At 41.3% G+C, this 19910-nt stretch overlaps 2 protein-coding genes across 5 annotated transcripts in view; one reads left to right on the top strand and one right to left on the bottom strand.

The window, feature by feature from the left end:
* The window catches only part of LOC126335244 (adenylate cyclase type 8), a 1717934-nt gene that overhangs the window by 1507278 nt on the left and 190746 nt on the right, over nt 1–19910 (top strand). The window lies entirely within an intron of this gene.
* Nucleotides 4059–16950, bottom strand: LOC126335253 (uncharacterized). The gene is made up of 3 exons (XM_049998297.1): nt 16877–16950; nt 12037–12201; nt 4059–4771 (listed from the first exon to the last, which is right to left on the bottom strand). Exons 1-3 carry the CDS (start codon nt 16923–16925, stop codon nt 4422–4424), a joined length of 564 nt encoding a protein of 187 aa, XP_049854254.1. The 5' UTR covers nt 16926–16950; the 3' UTR covers nt 4059–4421.

Here is a 19910-nt window from a genome sequence, read left to right as displayed (position 1 = left end):
AATGAATTTTCATATTAGAGCCTATATTTTTTTTACGTTCCTTCCTAAATCATATTTCAGTACGTACGGGTTGATTCATGTGTTTCATTGGCATTCTATGTGAAGATTATGAACCCCATTTTCCCCAGGCCAACTGTAGTTAGTTTTTAGCTTATGCGGGTCGACATTACAGTTTGGTTTTTATTTTTTTATACAGTTACATTTTTTCTTTTCAAACAGTTCGCACTGACCAAATCTACTGAGCGTGAAATTATCGGTTTCCTTATGAATGAGTTTTTCACACACGCAGGAATTATTTCAATTTCAAGTAAAAGATGTGGCTTTGTGCTCAGTTGCACGTTTAGAATGTCAGTTCTACTTACTATAAAAGACACTCAAGCAAAGTCAACTCACATATGTTTCAGTATTTCGACACATACGTTTTAATCCATAGATCTATCTCTAACCTCCATATCACGGAAAAGGACAGAGAACCATAGTATTCGATGAGGGTGTAGTCATCAGCCACATCTCCTACGTCACACTCAAAACTTTCACTCCTCCTCCTGCTGTTGCTGCTCTTACTATCATCCCCTAATCTCATCTAAGATGTCAAGTGTGTGTGACAATATGGTTATGTGTTGTGGGAATAGTACTGCCAAACGTCTCACGTACTGAAATACGACGTCTTATAATGTAAATTGAATAGCTTATTACTAAAAGAGGATAGCTCATCAAAAATTTTAAATGCAGTTTTTATCGGATTCGGTTACTTGAGACACAGATGCGCTGATTTTAATGAAAATGGGAGATCGGCATTGACTTTCTCCCTTTAAAAGAACTTGACTTGTTCAACAATGCATGCAAAGGCCAAAAACGCAATCATACGGCTATAAGGATGTTATTGTTCTGAACAGGCAATGGCAGATTTGAAAAATCTTCCACCATTCTCCCACTACAGGACAGTTCTACCATCTGACCTCAACTTAGGCGTCGAGAAGTGGTAGGGACCAATGTGCGACCGAGTGCTTACTCCAGATTAGTATATGTCACATATCACAGAATCCAGCCGCCTAAAGTTTATGCAGCATAAACAAGCAAAATAATGAATTTCAAAACAAGATGGACGCCTTTATATACAAAGGTTGTCATCTTAGCGCAAACAATGAGAAGAAAACGGGACAACGTATCTTTCTTTCCCTTTAATTTGTGTAGTACGAGTCCAGCGCAGAAAGGAACGGACAGGTACATGCTAAATCCTGTATGGAACAATATTGCAGTCCACACATTTCATTAATGAAAACCAGGACATATTTACCCACCAAGATCATTGGGCCTGCCTCAGCAGAAGAATATGATGAGAAAGTTCTCAGAAATAAATAGAAGAAATACGATACTGAGAAACTATTGAAGTATAATACAGAAGCAGAGCAACAAGTTTTTATGATCAACTGAGATGACAATGACAAAAAGATTGAATAAGCAACGAAAGGATAACTTTCTGTGAATTGGGGCGTCGAATGTCAGGCGTTATGATGTGATAGGAAAACTAGAAAATCCGAAAACGTAAGTCTGGATCAGTGAAATGAAAATGGAAAGAAGACAAAGATTTCTGTACAAATGAGATTAGGGCAGCAGTAAACAGTATAACAGCAGTACGATTCGTTATGAATATGGGGGTAGGTTCGATAGGAGTCAGTTCAGTGATAGGGTTGTTCTCATCAGAGTCGACAGCAAACCAACACCGACAGCCGGCGTCGCAAGCAGAAGATGAAGAGATAAAGAGAGCGTATGAGAGTATTGAACAGGTAATTCAATACCTAAACGAAAATGAAAATCTATAGCCATGGTGGTCTTGAATGCGGTTGAAAGGGGAGGAGTAGAAGAAAGCGTTTTGGGAGAATATGGAATTGGTAGAAGGAATGAGAGAGGAAAAAGCTGAGTCCTGCAATGAAATACAGTTAGTGTTATCGAATACTCTGTTCAAGAGTCACAGGAGGAGGAAGGTATTTTTGGAAAGGACGGGAGATAGGGGACGTTTTCAGTTAGATTACATCATGGTCACACAGAGATTCAGATATAGGATTGTAAGGAGTACCCAGGAGCAAATAAAGACTCAGATCGTATTTTAGTCATGATGATGAGTGGGCTAAAGATTAAGAGAATTGTCAGGAAGAATCAATGCCCAAAGAGGTGGGATACGGAAATACTAAGGAATGAAAAGATACTCCCGAAGTTCTCTGAGGCTATAGATACTGTGATAATGAACAGCTCAGTAGGCATTTCAGTTAAAGAGGAATGGACATCTTTAAAAAGATCAATCACAAAAGTTGGAAAGAAAAATGTTGGTACAAAGAAGGTAACTGCGAGGAAACCATGTGTAACAGAAGAAATAATGCAGTTGATAAGCGAGGGACGGACGTCACTTACAAATGAAATAGACAGGAAGTGCAGGGAAGATAAAGCGAGATGGCTGCATCAAAAATATGAATAAATTGAAAAAGAAATTATTGTCGAAAGGACTGACTCACGATACAGCTATGTCACAACAACCTTCGGTGAAATTAAAAGCAAAGGCGATGTGTAGAATTAGAATATATGAGACTGGCGATATACCCTCAGACTTTCGGAAAAACAGAATTCATGCCGGGCTGCAAAAAACCTGTTCCAAGACTTGACTAAAAAAAATAAAAAAAAAGTGAAGACGTAGCATACAACAGAAGTAGATGAAGATGACTGAAAGGTGACTAGAACACGTTTCGTATTGATTGTCGTATAAACTTAATAGAGTTTTGTGAATAAGTGGCCGTTTGTGATTAGTAACATGTTTCGCATTTATCTGCTGTGAGATTAGGGCAGATTTATGACCACTTAGAATTATAAAGATGATGCTAACATATTCAGTGGATTAGGTTGAAAAACATTTAGAAAAAATAAGGTATTTGCTCATTTGAATGTACTTCATATTATGATTATGTGCAGTAATTTTTCTGTGTAATAGTACACTCCAGATATATATATATATATATATATATATATATATATATATATATATATATATATATATATATATATATATATGTATATGTATATATATGTATATGTATATGCTTACATTACATCTATTGTACTATAAATACTGGCACTCATTAAATATAAGTTTTTATTTTCATCTAATTTAAATAAGTTCCTTAAAACGTTTTTGCTTCCCCATTTGTTGCTGTAAGGCGGCAACTCCGTATGATAAGAAACACCATAGTAGCTACAAATATTTTTCAAACTAGGTATTATTAGATGCACCTATTCCAGAAAATGAATTATTACGCATAGAAGAGAGAAATTTGCCAGTAAATTACTAAATCTGGTTGTGGGATGTTTTTCCTTCCTCATAAGTATTTTATTAGTCTTGAGTTTTCCCCTTGTAGAGGTATACGATCCAGTTAATAATACTAGCAACACTACCAAAAGTAATGAAAGCAAAATAATAGTAGTAAGAATACCCGTAATGACAAGGGAATACAAAAATGCAATCGTGAGTATGGATACAAAACTGAGATTATACGACGCAACGAGTTCTAAGATAATTCAAGTAGGCAGCCCAAGCTATGGGCTTTGGTCATTATTTTGCGTTTGTATAAGTTTAAAGAGAAGTTCCATTCAATACATAAACTGTTAATATTGTCTAAGACCTTTCTGATGACTGTATTTAACAATTTACTTCAATGTGCTGCAAAGCAGCAATTGCCGATAATTCGCTTCAGTTTAACTGTATTATATGTAGTTTTATGCTAGCTTACCATCCACTATAGATTTAATTTTATCGTAAATAAATAATTGTCATACTCTGCTTACACTTACAAAAAAGTAAATTTTTGTGACGAGGGTATATAGAATAAGACTCCAAACTACTACAACGGTGGTCAGGAGCTGCTTATCGTTGTTTAGGATGTATTGTGGGAATTCAGTAAAATATGTTTACTGCCATCTTCAGTGAACATCTTTGTTGTAGCTGTTTGCTTCTTTATGTTCCACTTCGGCGAAAGTTGCTGTCGGTTGACTCTTATATAATAAAACAAGAATTTTGATAAACAGATATTTAATGAAATACATAATACAATTTTCCTTCAAACACAGACTGGGGTTTACTTAAGAAGCTGTCACTACAACCAAAATGGCCGCTGATTCACTGCTTACAAAAAAATGTTTCCTGAATAGGTCTCCATCTCATCTTCGGTTTATTGTCAGACATTATCAGTAATAAATGGAAGACGATATGCAGAATTAGAGAGCAAACGCTTTTAGCAGTGAGTCAGCTGGCTATATTGTTCAAAAAATGAACTACAGCAACGGCATGAATAGTGAAAAACGACGAGGTCTACGAGCAACTACGACAGTAGAGTGTCGTGTCTGACCACGGCGACGGGCTCGTTTGACACAACTTCTTAGATGGCGTACGACAGACCGATAGCAATTCCGGGTAGATTCGTCGACGAACTGACGAACGAGTAGGTGGAGAGCGCCCTCGTCGTGTACCACGGGTAGACGCCGGCCGTCTTGAAGACGATGTCGAGCGTGTACCGGTAGCCGCTGGTGCTACTGTAGAACTGGCCGACTCGGGGCGCGCGGCCCAGGGTCTCGTTCCGCAGCGGGATGTCGATCTCCTGGCCGAAGCTGACGGTGCCTTTGAAGGAGCCGGACGCCACCAAGTACGTTTCCGTCCTGGACGTCGAGAGTTTCCACTCGTAGAGGTTAAGGACAACCTCCTCCTGGTACGTTCCATTCTTCATTGGGTCTGTAAACAGAAACAACAAGGGAAGATATGAGCTGGAGATCTATCGAAATCAGTTTTGAACACTTATATTTATTGATGATTCCTCGCAATGTGGTCGTAATATCCCCAGATGGACTCAAAAAACAGGAGGATGGAGATGAGTGTCTTTTTACCGTCAATATTGATGATGATTTTGGACTTAAAGTGCTCTACAGCTTGGTCATCGACGTCCTTACAACACAAAAACCTCGTTGTTGGAAGAATGCCTATTCCGAGAAGACAACTTAACACTTTATTTGGCCCACAGAGAAATATTGAGAAGAAAATATATTAAATTACATAAACTATTATGTGATTGAATAGGGAGGGGATGGTGGGGAAGGAAAGAAAAGAGAGGAAACATGACATCAGCTGCATCGGCACTTTATGCGGAATCGGCGGCGACAAGTGAAAATGGAGTCCGAAAGATCGGACACCACACGTTCATATAATTACTTAAATAGACGTATATGGTAATGTGAACAATTTTACATGCCAGAATGAAATTTTACTGTGCAGCGGAGTGTGCGTTGATACGAATCTTCCTGACAGATCAAAATTAAGTGCCGCACCGAGAATCGAACACGGGACCTTTGCCTTCTACATCTACATCTACATCCATACTCCGTAAGCCACCTGATTGTGTGTGGCGGAGGGTACCTTGAGTACCTCTATCGGCTCTCCCTTCTATTCCAGTCTCGTATTGTTCGTGGAAAGAAGAATTGTGTGGGCTCTAATCTCTCTGATTTTATCCTCATGGCCTCTTCGTGACTTATACGTAGGAGGGAGCAATATACTGATCGACTCCTCGGTGAAGGTACGTTCTCGAAACTTCAGCAAAAGTCCGTACCGAGCTACTGAGCGTCTCTCCTGCAGAGTCTTCCACTGGAGTTTATCTATCATCCCCGTAACGCCTACGGGATTAATAAATGATCCTGTAACGAAGCGCACTGCTCTCCGTTGGATCTTCTCTATGTGTTCTATCACCCCTATCTGGTACGGATCCCACACTGCTGAGCAGTATTCAAGCAGTGGCCGAACAAGTGTACTGTAACCTACTTCCTTTGTTTTCGGATTGCATTTCCTTACGATTCTTCCAATGAATCTGTCTGGCATCTGCTTTACCGACGATCAACTTTATATACTCATTCCATTTTAAATCACTCCTAATGCGTACTCCCAGATAATTTATGGAATTAACTGCTTCCAGTTGCTGACCTGCTGTATTGTAGCTAAATGATAAGGGATCTTTCTTTCTATGTATTCGCAGCACCTTCTCTACATTGAGATTCAATTGCCGTTCCCGGCACCATGCATCAATTCGCTGCAGATCCTCTTGCATTTCAGTACAATTTTCCGTTGTTACAACCTCTCGATATATCACAGCATCATCCGAAAAAAGCCTCATTGTACTTCCGATATTATCCACAAGGTCATTTATGTATATTGTGAATAGCAACGGTCCTACGACACTCCCCTGTGGCACACCCGAAATCACTCATACTTCGGAAGATTTCTCTCCATTGAGAATGACATGCTGCGTTCTGTTATCTAGGAACTCTTCAATCTAATCACAGAATTGGTCTGATAGTCCATATGCTCTTACTTTGTTCATTAAACGACTGTGGGGAACTGTATCGAACGCCTTGCGGAAGTCAAGAAACACGGCATCTACCTGGGAACCCGTGTCTATGGCCCTCTGAGTCTCGTGGACGAATAGCGCGAGCTGAGTTTGACACGATCGTCTTTTTCGAAACCCATGCTGTTTCCTACACAGTAGATTTCTAGTCTCCAGAAAAGTCATTATACTCGAACATAATACGTGTTCCAAAATTCTACAACTGATAGACGTTAGAGATATAGGTCTATAGTTTTGCACATCTGTTCGACCTCCCTTCTTGAAAACGGGGATGACCTGTGCCCTTTTCCAATCCTTTGGAACGCCACGCTCTTCTAGATACCTACAGCACACCGCTGCAAGAAGGGGGGCAAGTTCCTTCGCGTACTCTGTGTAAAATCGAACTGGTATCCCATCAGGTCCAGCGGCCTTTCCGCTTTTGAGCGATTTAAATTGTTTCTGTATCCCTCTGTCGTCTATTTCGATATCTACCAGTTTGTCATCTGTGCGACAATCTAGAGATGGAACTACAGCGCAGCCTTCCTCTGTGAAACAGCTTTGGTAAAAGACATTTAGTATTTCGGGCTTTAGTCTGTCATCCTCTGTTTCAGTACCATTTTGGTCACAGAGTGTCTGGACATTTTGTTTTGATCCACCTACCGCTTTGACATAAGACCAAAAGTTCTTAGGATTTTCTGCCTTTCGCCTTTCTGCCTTTGCCTTTCGCGGGTAAGTGCTCTACCGACTTTTTTTAATTTCATTTTTTTCGCTTTCGTTCGTTGTATCTGCTCGGGGCGGACGTCGTAAGACACCCGTTTTAGTTCGTTGTTGATCGGTGAACTCAGTTGTTTAATTACACAGGACAGATAACCCTCTGACCGAACACGCTGAGCTACCGTGCTGGCAACTATGCTCCCCAAGCACGACCCACGATCCGTCCTCAAAGCTCTAATCCCGCCAGTAGCTTGTGTAGCTCAGTCGCCGGCACGGTAGCTCAGCGCGTTCGGCCAGAGAGCTGGCTGCGATACAACGGAAAGCACCTGCACGCGAAAGGCAAAGGTCCCGAGTCTGAGTTTCGGTCTGGCACACAGTTTTAATCTGCCAGGAAGTTTCAATTTTAGACGCATTTTTTGTTTCCAAAACACAGTAAGCTGCCTGTGAGAACCATTGCCCACATAAGGCGCATCGGTGCTGCAATATAAATACTACAGTACTGTGGCCGAAAGAACGGATGTAATTTATGTTATTTCATGTTAAATGTCTTCAAAGCAATCCCTTTTGCTGGAAAGCACATAACAGTTCCACAGTTTCCACATTTTACAGTCAAACACCCCCGAGGGCAATGGCTACATCTTTCCTTTTGGCGCATACTCTGGCCAGGGACCAAAACTGACACACTGTACATCTTTCACTGACACAAGAGCTGATTTCTCCTTTTTTTTCTGGACTTGTTGCCCAGCCAATAGTCAATCAGTCTTTCTCTTCCCATAAAAGATAATCCCATTTTCAATGCCCAAGTAAGAATTCGCCAACACGTTTGTGTAATAACTCACCTTCAAGACTTTCTCTTTCCTTTTGTAAGCAGTTTTCGTTGCACAAGAAAAAAAGCCACAAAATCGATAGAAACTGCTATAGCGGTAACTTATAATCAAAGAACTTGCCTGGTGTCTGCTAAAGACGCACAGTATTCGGAAACTTTTTACCAGAGACAATAGTATATATTTGTGTGAGAGGGCTTAAACATCGCCTGCAAGTAGCATTGGCCTTCCAAGGACGAAACTCGCGACATGCTACAGAAAACGTTTTCAACATTTATGTTGGTTGACTGCAATATTGCCAAATAAAGGGCGACGATTCCTTAATAGATTATTGGCAATTTCCTTCTGAATGTCTAGGTATGTCAACACAAATATCTCCATAAAAATAACGTTAATATGACGCAACATAATATGGTTATTAAAATATTCATATCACTGTTTTCATGGCGTGTGGTTAATTACCGATAAGTTTATTGCATCTACGGTCCACAATTTTTTTCTTGAAAAGTGAGACAAGATGCTTAAAAGATTACTTATCATTCCGTAAAAATTGAGGGTATTTATTTCTGCAAAGACTGGGCAAGCAATGTGAAATACTTTATAATTATCAGTACGGTTTTAAAAATAATTTAATTTTCGAAGAGGACTTACTCACATGCAAAAATACTAGCCTACAAATGATCATCCAGCAATTGTCAATTCAGTTTTAAATTACAACTTAGAGGTGCCATTCCACAACTCTGAAACATCAGCTTTCAGTAGTAACTATGTTTACCATTACAATATCGAGTCCTTTCAAAGATTGTATTTGACAATAACAGTATGCAACATCTGCGCAAACTAAAAAAACTTAGTGGTAGAAAATCGAGATGTTACGCGTCGAATCTGCGATGAACAAGGAGAATTTTTCAAGCTGACTTTAACCTACCATTCACTTCTGATTGATGAGAAAATTCGCCAGAACACGTGGTTCGGGTCTCATGTTTCACTGTAGGCTCCATTCACGGTAGGATTCTGCGGTAGCTTAGGGACACCCTAGGAAAGGAAGTGGCGTCCCATTGTAATACTGGCATCAGGCGCTGAGCTCCACGAAATTATTATTATTATTATAAGTTAAACTTTCCATCGTCGGTGGAACGTTGAAACGCAGTCGTATTATGAGTTGAGACTAGGAATAAATTTCTCTCTGACTGCAGATCTGATTTTCAGCGTCGTTATATTGAATCATCATCGATTTCGGGGCTTTTCTCAAGATGAATATCCGAGAATAAATAAATTCCAATTTTTGTGTGGCACTATAAACAGGGAGACTGATTGCAGTGCCCAACAGAAAGACGAGAGCTATTGAAAGAGCAAAAATTAAATCCCAAACAAGAACGTCTGCATATATTCTCAAAAATCAACTAAGAAGCTAAGGCATCAGCAATTAATGATACTGTACTACATGTAAAGAAGACAGTACAAAAAGAATTTGTACGAACTGCTCTTACGACTGGAACGCAAAATTATAGCGAACAAAGCTTTGCTCTGCAAACTTACTGGACGCACGAGGAACAACTGGGAGAATGATCCTGGATTCCTACTTCAACGGAACGAACTGCATTATTCACCATGTAGATGATGGTCATTAGTCTTTACAAGATTTGGGCTGTTAAGTTCCTCTCTTAAATATAACTATCATTCGTGTTTTGTCATTACGTTCGTTATGACACACGTGTTACAAGAAATAACAGCTGTTGCATAACGAAAGTCATTTTCACACCATAGTGCATTTCCTAGGCTTGACGCAATTGGTGATAGTATACCTTTGTTTTCCAATGTCCCTAAACATCCAACTGCAGGCGACGCTACGGTTCAATGCAGTTTCCGACACACGGTGTATTTTTCGCATACAGTGCGTCTCTAAATGTATATAGAGGCGGTAGGAGATCCCTAATTCAATATTTACAATTAAAGAACTAATGTCGCAACTGAATATGTTTGACGGTATGGGGTGTTGAATGAAAAATGCGTGTCACGCATCTGCTTGTAAAACGATTATGTTTCTGCACGGACGCTGATGTGACACCACGGAAAACAATACACAGCTGTCTTATACAAGTGGAATTTTTTGTTTGTGGTGTTACATGAAGTCATTCCTGTACGAAACCCCAACAGAAAATGAGGAAGAGTTGTTTGCCTGTCTATCTGTACAATAGACAGCGGAGACATGTGAGATAGCATGGTAAATTTTTGTGTGCAATTGTAACGGACACGTTGATGGTGAAAAGTCGGTGAAGTAGTCATAGCGTATCGTAGTCACGTAACTGCTTTCGTTGCACTATTCTAACTCGGCGTATGATGCAATGACGATCCAACAGGTAGATTTTACAGACTTCAGTCACACCATCGTTGAGACGTAGTTCTAACCGTCACATTTCTTGGATTACATCGCTATTGTAAAGGTTCAACGTAATTTGTTAATGTCTACGATGTTTACTCGGTCCAACAACTGATTTTCGAATTGTTGTTTCATGATGGTGGTTAGGATGTTACAAGTCAACTTCTTAATGAACAGATACAATAAATACGTTTGGGACTTTAGTAATTTGAAAAAAAAGTGAATCTAACAGCTAGTAGCCAATGCAGTGTCTGTATTTCTTACAAACTGAAATCGAGAGAAACTCAGAAGTGAAGCTCAGTAGAACTGCTAACATCGATGATCACCCAGTTCTGAAATCGGTGACAATTTATATTGTGCCCTTACTCACTGCACATTTAGAGCAATTTGTGTCCACCGAACAGGCGAACATGATACAACTAAATTTATGAATAACAGGAGCTGGGTGTATGCCATCGTAGTCAGATAGTAAACGAAAAGAGAGAGAATTATCATGCAGATATGGGCTCAGTTCTAGCCCTTTGAAGATAACAAAGTGAGTAACGAGTGTTGCTTCTGAATTAACTACATGCGCAATAAAGGCAAAAGTTGTTATCTGTCAAGTCGAAGGTTTGTTTAAACATCACAAAGCTTTGCAAGGTATGGTCCTGCTCGAGGTGGAATGCCCTTGTCTTTCTCCGATCACTGATCTGACTTATCCGTCTAATTAGACAGTTAAACGTGGACTGTGAACAAAGTTACAACTCAGAATTCGAAAGAAAATTTTGACTTCACAAAACAAAAAAACGTAGAATCCTATGACTACCAAATCAATAACTTGACAGCTGGAATCGTTTAGTTCATACAAGTGCCCGGATATAGCAGCTTGTAAGGATATGAAATGGAATGATCCCACGGCCTTAGTCTTTAGGCAAAGCAGATGCCAAACTTCGGTTCGTTGGTAGAAAACTAAGGACATGCAATCTATCTACAAAGGCAACTGCTTACAGAACACTTGTACGACCCATCCTATAATATTACCCAAGTGCATGGTATCTTTATCAAACAGGACTAACAGGGGATATTGAACGTATACAAAGAAGAACAGCGCGAATGTCACAGGTTTTTTTGATCCATGGGAGTGTGTGAAAGAGATGCAGAAAAAAAGGAAGTTAGAAAGTCATGAAGATAGACATAAACTCTCCCACGAAAGGATACTTGAAAACTTTATCTTCCATAAGAATAGAAGCTGAAGTAATGAATTAATATTTCTGCCATGGCTGGGACTTAAACCTGGGCCTCGTGCTTACTAGGCAGATGGGCTGTGCACTACACCACGCCGACATTGTCTGGCACAAACTGTAATTCATTGCTTCAGTTTCTGTTCTTATAGACGATAAAGTTGGGTCTCAGTACATCTCCAGAATAATGTAATTCCATCATATCAATGCTTTAAAAAGTTAGAGGACCAACTTAATGTGACCAATATGCGAACATACTACAACCCTGTTTGTTTCACTCCCGCAGGGATCCCAAAGACAAGATTAGCCTGTTTACAACGTTTAAGCAATAATTCTTCACGCTCTCTTTATGCGAGAGACAAAAATTGTAGGACCGACCAGATATCGAACCCCAAAACTTTGATCTACAGTCTGGCACTTAACCTCTGTACCGTCGATTCAATATCGATTTAGAACTTGCAGAACTCAGTAGCTGTTGTGATAGGGCCTACCTGTGCCGCAGAAGTCCATGATCTGCGACGGGATGATGATGGACGTCACGTAGGCTTGAGTGCTGAAGTACCAATTCTCGGTGTGAGCTCCTGAGTTGGTGCCGTAGAGCAGGTCTGAGGTTTTGGGGTCACGCACGACCTCCTCGTAACGTGGGTACGGCCATGCTGCAACAGCAAGAACGCACTTGTCATCTTATTCTCATTCTACATAAAACCGCTAAGTGGGTTGAAGGCCTCTCTTCAATATTCGTCGACCAGTCTGTTTTGCCAGTAGTAGACAGCAAGAGAAAATCTGAAGTGATAAACTGCACGTTTAAAAAAACATCGCACAGACACATCATCATGTGATCCTCGCATATGGAGGACATACAAACAGGCATTCCTGACGTTTACAAGCACCGAAACATTTGAAAACATGTAAGTCGCCAGGTCCGGATGCGATCCCATTTCCGTTCCACAGACGGTACTGTTCGGCATTACTTGGCTTGTATTTATTGCAAATCTCTCTCCCAGCTCAATCTGGAAAAAAGCACAAGTGACTCTCGTACATGAAAACGGTAAAAGAATGGGCCTGCAAAATTACAGACTAATATCGCTAACGGAAGTTTGCTGCAGATTTATTGAGTTCGAATGTAATGCAGATTTATTAAGTTCGAATGTAATGAATTTCCTTCAGAAACAAAAATTTCTGTCCAAAATATCAGCACGAATTTAGAACGCGTCCTATTGTCCTTTTCTCACACGATACCACCCAAATAACGTTTGAAAGGCAAAAAAAAGATAATTCCTGGATTTCCGGAAAGTATTTGACAGTGTTGCCCTGCAGCCTGTTAAACGAAAAAGGTTTTCAGATGTTTCAGTCGCTTTTCAAGTAATCGAACCCAGTACGTTGCCCTGGGAAGGCGAGTGCTCATCAAAGACAAGGCTTTTGTCGGGAGTGCCCAGGGGACGTGTGGTACGACAGCTCTTGTCTCTCTATACATAAACGATTGTAGCATGAGGAGCAACCTGCAGCTATTTGAGTAGTGTACGATATACAGGAAGGAGTGAGGGGATACAAGATGACTCAGGCACAATTTCTATTTGGTATGAATGGTAGCTCGTTCTAAACATACGCAGCTCGTGGTCTAGTGGCTAGCGTTGGATCATGGTGTCCCGGGTTCGATTCCCGGGCAGATTGGAGATTTTCTCCTCTCGGATGTTTGTGTTGTCCTCATCATTTCGTCATCATTTACGAAACTGCCGACATTGGACTGAGTAAAGATTGGGAATTGTACGGGCGCTGATAACCCCGCAGCTGAGTGCCCCACAAAACTAACATCATTGTTCTAAACGTAGAAAAATATAAATTAAAGCAGATGATTAGGAAAACAAATTTTGTAAAGTTCAGAGGCAGTATTCGTGATGTGCTGCTTGACACAATCACGTCGATTTAACATAGAAATAACGCTGAAAAGCTATATGAAATTTAATGAGCATGAAAGGTCGGTTGTGAGGAAGTCGAATAGTCGACTTCGGTTTATAGAGAAAATTCTAGGAAAGCGTAGCTTATCTATAAAGGAGACTTCATATCGAACCGTTGTGTGATGCATTCCATTCTTGAGTAGTCTTCGAGTGTTTGGAAATCTCTCCATTTGGGATTAAAGGAAGACGTCGGAATAGTTCAGAGACGTGCTGCTACATTTGCTAGCGATAAAAGAATTTAAAAGAGCTTTGGAGGACTTAAGATCAAATAAGACAGAAGGGATAGATAACATTCTATGAGAATACCTAAAATCGTTAGGTGAAGCGGCAACAGAACGATTATTCAGCTTGGTAGAATGTATGAGTCTGACGACATGCCATCTGCTTTTCGGAAAAATTTCATCCACACAGTTCCCAAGACTGCAAGAACTGACAAGTGAGAGAATAATCGGACAATCAGTTTAACAGCTCATGTATTCAAGTTGCTGACAAGAATAATATACAAAAGAACGGAAAAGAAAATTGAGGCTGCGTTAGATGACGGTAAGTTTGGCTGTAGGAAAGGTAAAGCAACAGAGAGTTAATTCCGACGTTGTGGTTGATATTGGAAGCAAGACCAACGTAAAATCAAGACACGTTCATAGCATTAGTCGACCTGGAAAAAGCGTTCGACAATGAAGAATGGAGAAAGATTTTCGAAATTCTGAGAAAAATATGGTTAAGCTATAGGTAAAGACGTTTATTATACAACATCTACAAGAGCCAAGAAGGCATAATAAGAGTGGACGACCAAGAACGAAGTGATGTGTAAGGCAGGGATGCAGCTTTCACCCCTACTTTTTAATCAGTAAATCGAAGAAGCAAAAGTGGAAAGAAAGAAAGTTCAGGAGTGGGGTTAAAATCCAACCTGAAAGGATATCAATGATACGATTCGCTGATGCAATTGCTATCCTCAGTGAAAGTGAAGAAGAACTACATAATCTGCTAAATGTAATGAGCAGTCTAATGATAACAGTTTATGGGTTGAGAGGAAATCGAAGAAAGACGAAAGTAATGAGAAGCAGCATTAATGAGAATAGCGAGAAATTTAACATCACGATTGATGGTCACGAAGAAGATAAAGTTAATGAATTCTGCTACCTAGGCAGTAAAATAGACAATGACGGACGGAGGAAGGTGGGTATTAAAAGTAGACCAGCAGTGAAAAAATGGGATTCCTGGTGAAGAGAAGTCTACTGGTACCAAACATACAACTATATTTGAGGAAGAAATTTCTGAGAACGTAAGTTTGGAACACATCATTGTATTGTAGTGAAACAAGGACTGTGGGAGAACCACAATACAAGCGAATAGAAGCATCTGAGATGTGGTACTACAGACGACTGTTGAAAATCAGTTGGACTGATAAGGTAAGCACATAAAACCAGTCATAAGACTGGTGACTCAAAGGTTTAATCAACATGCGATTATTACCGAAATGCTCTGTGAGGTCAAGTGGAAATTCCTGGAAGGAAGACGACGCACTTTTCGCCAAAACTTAGAGCTGGCATTTGCGACTAACAGCAAAATGATTCTACTTCCACCAACGTACGTCACCTGTAAGGGCTGCAAAGACAAGATAACAGAATTTAGACTCATACCATGGCATATAGGCAGTCGTTTTTCCGCGGTTTCATTTGCGAGTGGAACAGGAAATGAACTGGCGAGTAGTTGTACAAGGTGCCCACCGACACGCACCGTTTGGTGGCTTACTGTTAAAACTTCGTGTCACAGATGACCACAATGCATTGCCTCTTGTATGGATCAGTTGTCATACATGCAAAGTTCATGCAAACAGACATGGATACCGTAGGCAAGATGCGCAGTAGACCCTGCTCAGTCTGTTACGTGCATCAGGCGGGTTGTCACGGTGTCAGCCAATAAATGCTCCGGTAAAGAGTGTCATCACTGCAGAGGAAGTTAAAGAAGGAAGTTCTTCATGGACAAACTCTCGAACTAATTGCAAATGTCTGCCAGTTTATGAGAAAAGAATGTTTTCTAGATCGTCCACTGACACTAAAAGCCACCTTTGAGTGAGGGGTTGAAGCAATCGCTGTATCGTTAACGTTCGTCCGGCGAATCAAGGGAGAACCGAAACAGTCCAGGCAGCTGAAACCTCGACATTTTCAGCGTCTCATGAGGAAAGGTCCTGGTTTCTTGGAGGCCACTATAGACAGTTTTAATGACCAAATTGTTCGCCATGTTGTGATCAATTTCTATATTACAGATAAAATAAAACTGACTTTAAAGAAAATTCTTAAGACAATATTATGGAGTTTAAAGAGTTCTGAAGATTTATACACACTCTTCGTAAAATTCTTACCATTCTAGGATTCAAGCTGAAGAAGACGTCGTATAAAGAAAAAATACCCCTGGAAATATGTATTATAAGGGCAAAACGAACCAAGTAGCCAAGAGTACAGACGTAAGCGTTGTCTAGCTGTGTACATAGGCACTTGTCAGTCTCAAACTGCTCGAGTGACAATCATTACAAGGTCTGATGAGACCTGCCTCGAAAGGTGACAGAATTAGCTTCATTCATGTTGGCGGAGAGAACAGTTTTGTACCAAATGCCTGCGAAAGATTTAAATATGTTGTTGATAATCTTCCGGGTTATATTGCCGTGGTCCATGGAATTCTTCTATTCCTAACGTTTCGTCCAATACTACATTGGACATCTTCAGAGGTATGGCTGGTCTGCTGAGTCCTGCCAACAACAGTACCATCCGGTCGTGAAAGCCTTCATTGTATGATTTAAATATGGCTAGAAAACGGGGGATTATCACAACGACATGAACTCTTCAAATTATGAAAAATGGATTAGGGAGAGACTCATACCTTATCTACTACCTTAGGCTGCCCTCATTTTTGATAAAGTCACTAACGCAATAACCAAGACTTTATGAAAAGACATGAAGGCCTAAAGCAGAGGAAAAGTAATTATTCCCCACGTTAGCAGCGAGCAGCTGCAGGTTTCAGCAAGGGGCAACCATGCGAGCTGATCGTCGAGACCGAGTTTCATAACCATTTACTTTCCATTTATAGCTTCTTTTTTTTGCCAAAAATTGAATTTTTTACACATTACAGTTTGATGTTCGATATAACTCTTCATAAGTGAAAACGACCAAAATGCAAAGAGAGGACGAAATATTAAAAATTCAAAGGACGTATATTCTTATGATATCGAGTTGTGAAATTCTATTAACTAACGTATCTTGGTATTGTTTGTGTGAAGAAAATATTATTTTTTGGAAAACTAACGTAGTCGTTACTGCGCTACCTTACCCCAGGCTGAAAGAGCAGCGTAGCTCTGTTGCTACGTCCGTGTCTCTCTTACCGCATACTGCAGCAACCGACAGCAGAACGACCGCCAAACTCTTCATCATTGTGGCTGGTGGCGGAAACTTGACAGTTGCCGTTCTGTGGTCTCCTTTATGTAGGACTCTACTAATTCCTGCTGCTGCGGAGAAAGATTATCTCTAAGGCCTTACCGACGAACTGGGACGTAAATGTTTGGTTCTACGTTCACCACACGACGGGATTACATTGTGACATACAACATTAGTCCTAAAACGATGTGGAAATTTCAGCCGAGTGCTCGCACTGCACTGCGAGATAGGCTACGTATACATGTTTTTCGACTCGCTGTCCAAACTCGGTGATAAGAACAACGCTTCTTTAATGCGTGAGGAAATACTAGGTTCTATTTCTTACTTTCCAAGAAAACATTCGTCGCAGGAACTTCCGTTAACAGACCTTAGCGGTGTGGTACATCTCTCGTAATCCCAGGGAGCGTAAATGACAAGAACTAAGCCTAGTTTACGGATGAGATCAATTTAAACAGGCTGTTGAGATTTTAGGTTGATTACCTGTCCAATATTCCACCGTGTAGGCCGTGTGAGAACAATTAGAAGGTACACTCAAAGACAAAAAAATTAAAAAAGTACGACGCAGCATGAAGGAAATATCCGAATAGAACGGAAATCGGTAGATACACTACTGGCAATTCAAATTGCTACACCAAGAAGAAATGCTGATGATAAACGGGTATTCATTGGACAAATATATTACACTACAACTGACGTGTGATTATATTTTTACGCAATTTGGGTGCATAGCTCCTTAGAAATCAGTACCCAGAACAACCACCTCTGGCCATAATAACGGCCTTCATACGCCTGGGCATTGAGTCAATCAGAGCTTGGATGGCGTGTACAGGTACAGCTACCCATGCAGCTTCAACACGATGTCACAGTTCATCAAAAGTAGTGACTGGCGTATTGTGACGAGCCAGTTGCTCGGCCACTGTTGACCAGACGTTTTCAGTTGGTGAGAGATCTAGAGAATGTGCTGGTCAGGGTAGCAGACGAACATTTTCTGTATCCAGAAAGGCCGGTACAGGACCTGCAACATGCGGTCGTGCATTATGGTGCTGAAATTTAGGGTTTCGCAGGGACCGAATGAAGGGTAGAGCCACGGGTCGTAACACATCTGAAATGTATCTTCCACTGTTCAAAGTGCCGTCAATGCGAACAAGAGGTGACCGAGACGTGTAACCAGCGACACACCATATCAACACGCCGGGTGATACGCCAGTATGGCGATGGCGAATACACGATTCCAATGTGCGTTCACCACGATGTCGCCAAACACGGATGCGACCATCACGATGCTGTAAACAGAACCTGGATTCATCCGAAAAATAGGACGTTTTGCCATTCGTGCACCCAGGTTCATTGCTGACTACACCAACACAGGCGCTCCTGTCTGTGATGCAGCGCCAAGGATAACCGCAGCCATGGACTCCGAGCTGATAGTCCATGCTGCTGCGAACGTCGTCGAACTGTTCGTGCAGATGGTTGTTGTCTTGCAAACGTTCACATCTGTTGAGTCAGGGATCGAGACGTGGCTGCACGATCCGTGGCAGCCCTGCGTATAAGATGCCTGTCATCTCGACTGCTAGTGATACGAGGCCATTGGGTTCCAGCACGGCGTTCCCTATTACCGTCCTGAACCCACCGATTCCTCATTCTGATGACAGTCATTGTATCTTGACCAACGCGAGCAGCTGTGTCGCGATACGATAAACTCCAATCGCAATAGGCTACAACCCGACCTTTATCAATGTCTGAAACGTGATGGTACGCATTTCTCCTCCTCACACGGGGCAACACAACAATGTTTCACCAGACAAGCCGGTCAACTGCTGTTTGTGTATGAGAAATCGGTTGGAAACTTTTCTCATGTCAGCATGATGTAGGTGTCACCATGTCACCACCGGCGCCAACCTTGTGTGAATGTTCTGAAAAGCTGATCATTTGCATATCACAGCATCTTCTTCCTGACGGTTACATTTCGCGTCTGTAGCACTTCATCTTCGTTGTGTAGCAATTTTAATGGCCATTAGTGTATAATGTAAATGTACAAACAGATGATAACAACTTTAGAAAAATTTGATCATTTATTCAAGTGAAAGAGCTTCACAAATTGACTGGGGAATAACTCGTTCGTCCTCTTCAGGCTCTTGTGCAAGCTGTTATTTGGCTGGTTATGACTGATAGAGTTACTGGATGTCGTCCTGAGGGACATCGGGCCAAGTTCTGTCCAACTGGCACGTTAGACCGTCAAAATCCAGAGCTGGTTCGAGGGCCCTGCCCATAATGCTCCAAACTTTCACAATTGGGGAGAAGTGCAGTGACCTTGCTGGCCAAGATAGGATCCTGCAAACAAAAAGACAAGCAATAGAAACTCTCGTCTTGCGTGGGCGGGCATTATCTTGGTGAAATGTAAACACAGGTTGTGTTGCCATGAAGAGCAACAAAACGGGCCGTCGAATAGCGCCGACGACCCGCTGCGCTGTAAGGTTGCCGCGCATGATAAACAAATGGGTCCTTCTATGAAATGACAAGGCCCCTCAGATCGTCGGGCTGCATGGTGGGTGACAGTTGGCTTGGTATCCCACAGCTGTCCGGGGTATCTCCAGACACGTTTTCGCTGGTCATTGGGGTTCCATTCTAAGCGTTACTCATCATTCCAAAGAGATTCAAGGCCTAAGACATGTTTGGAGATGCCCTGCAGAGCGGTAGGATACCAACCTGATGGTCGCCCGCCATACTGCCCAACAGCCAGTAGTGATGATCTGAGGTGCCATTTCTTTCCATAGCAGGACTCCTTTGGTTGTCATCCGCGACAACCATACAGAACAGCTACGCGTCGACGATTTTCTACGCCCCGTTTCGTTGTCCTACATGCAAGCCATCTTGGGCTTACATTTCAGCGAGGTAATGTCCGCCCACACATGGCTAGAGTTTCTACTGCTTCTCTTTGTGCTTGCAAAATTCCATCTTGGCTAGCAAGATCGTTGGAATTCT

The sequence above is a fragment of the Schistocerca gregaria genome, chromosome 2 (assembly GCF_023897955.1).
Source record: "Schistocerca gregaria isolate iqSchGreg1 chromosome 2, iqSchGreg1.2, whole genome shotgun sequence".
NCBI lineage: Eukaryota > Metazoa > Arthropoda > Insecta > Orthoptera > Acrididae > Schistocerca > Schistocerca gregaria.
This window is presented reverse-complemented; position numbering and strand designations above follow the sequence as displayed.

Bases quoted from the DNA above. Each gene is read 5' to 3' on its own strand.
- LOC126335253 (XM_049998297.1), bottom strand. From the start codon at position 16,925: ATGATGAAGAGTTTGGCGGTCGTTCTGCTGTCGGTTGCTGCAGTATGC. The intron at 12,202-16,876 runs GTAAGAGAGACA...TTGCTGTTGCAG, and splicing joins GTCGGTTGCTGCAGTATGCG to CATGGCCGTACCCACGTTAC. The intron at 4,772-12,036 runs GTAGGCCCTATC...TTCTGTTTACAG, and splicing joins CATGGACTTCTGCGGCACAG to ACCCAATGAAGAATGGAACG.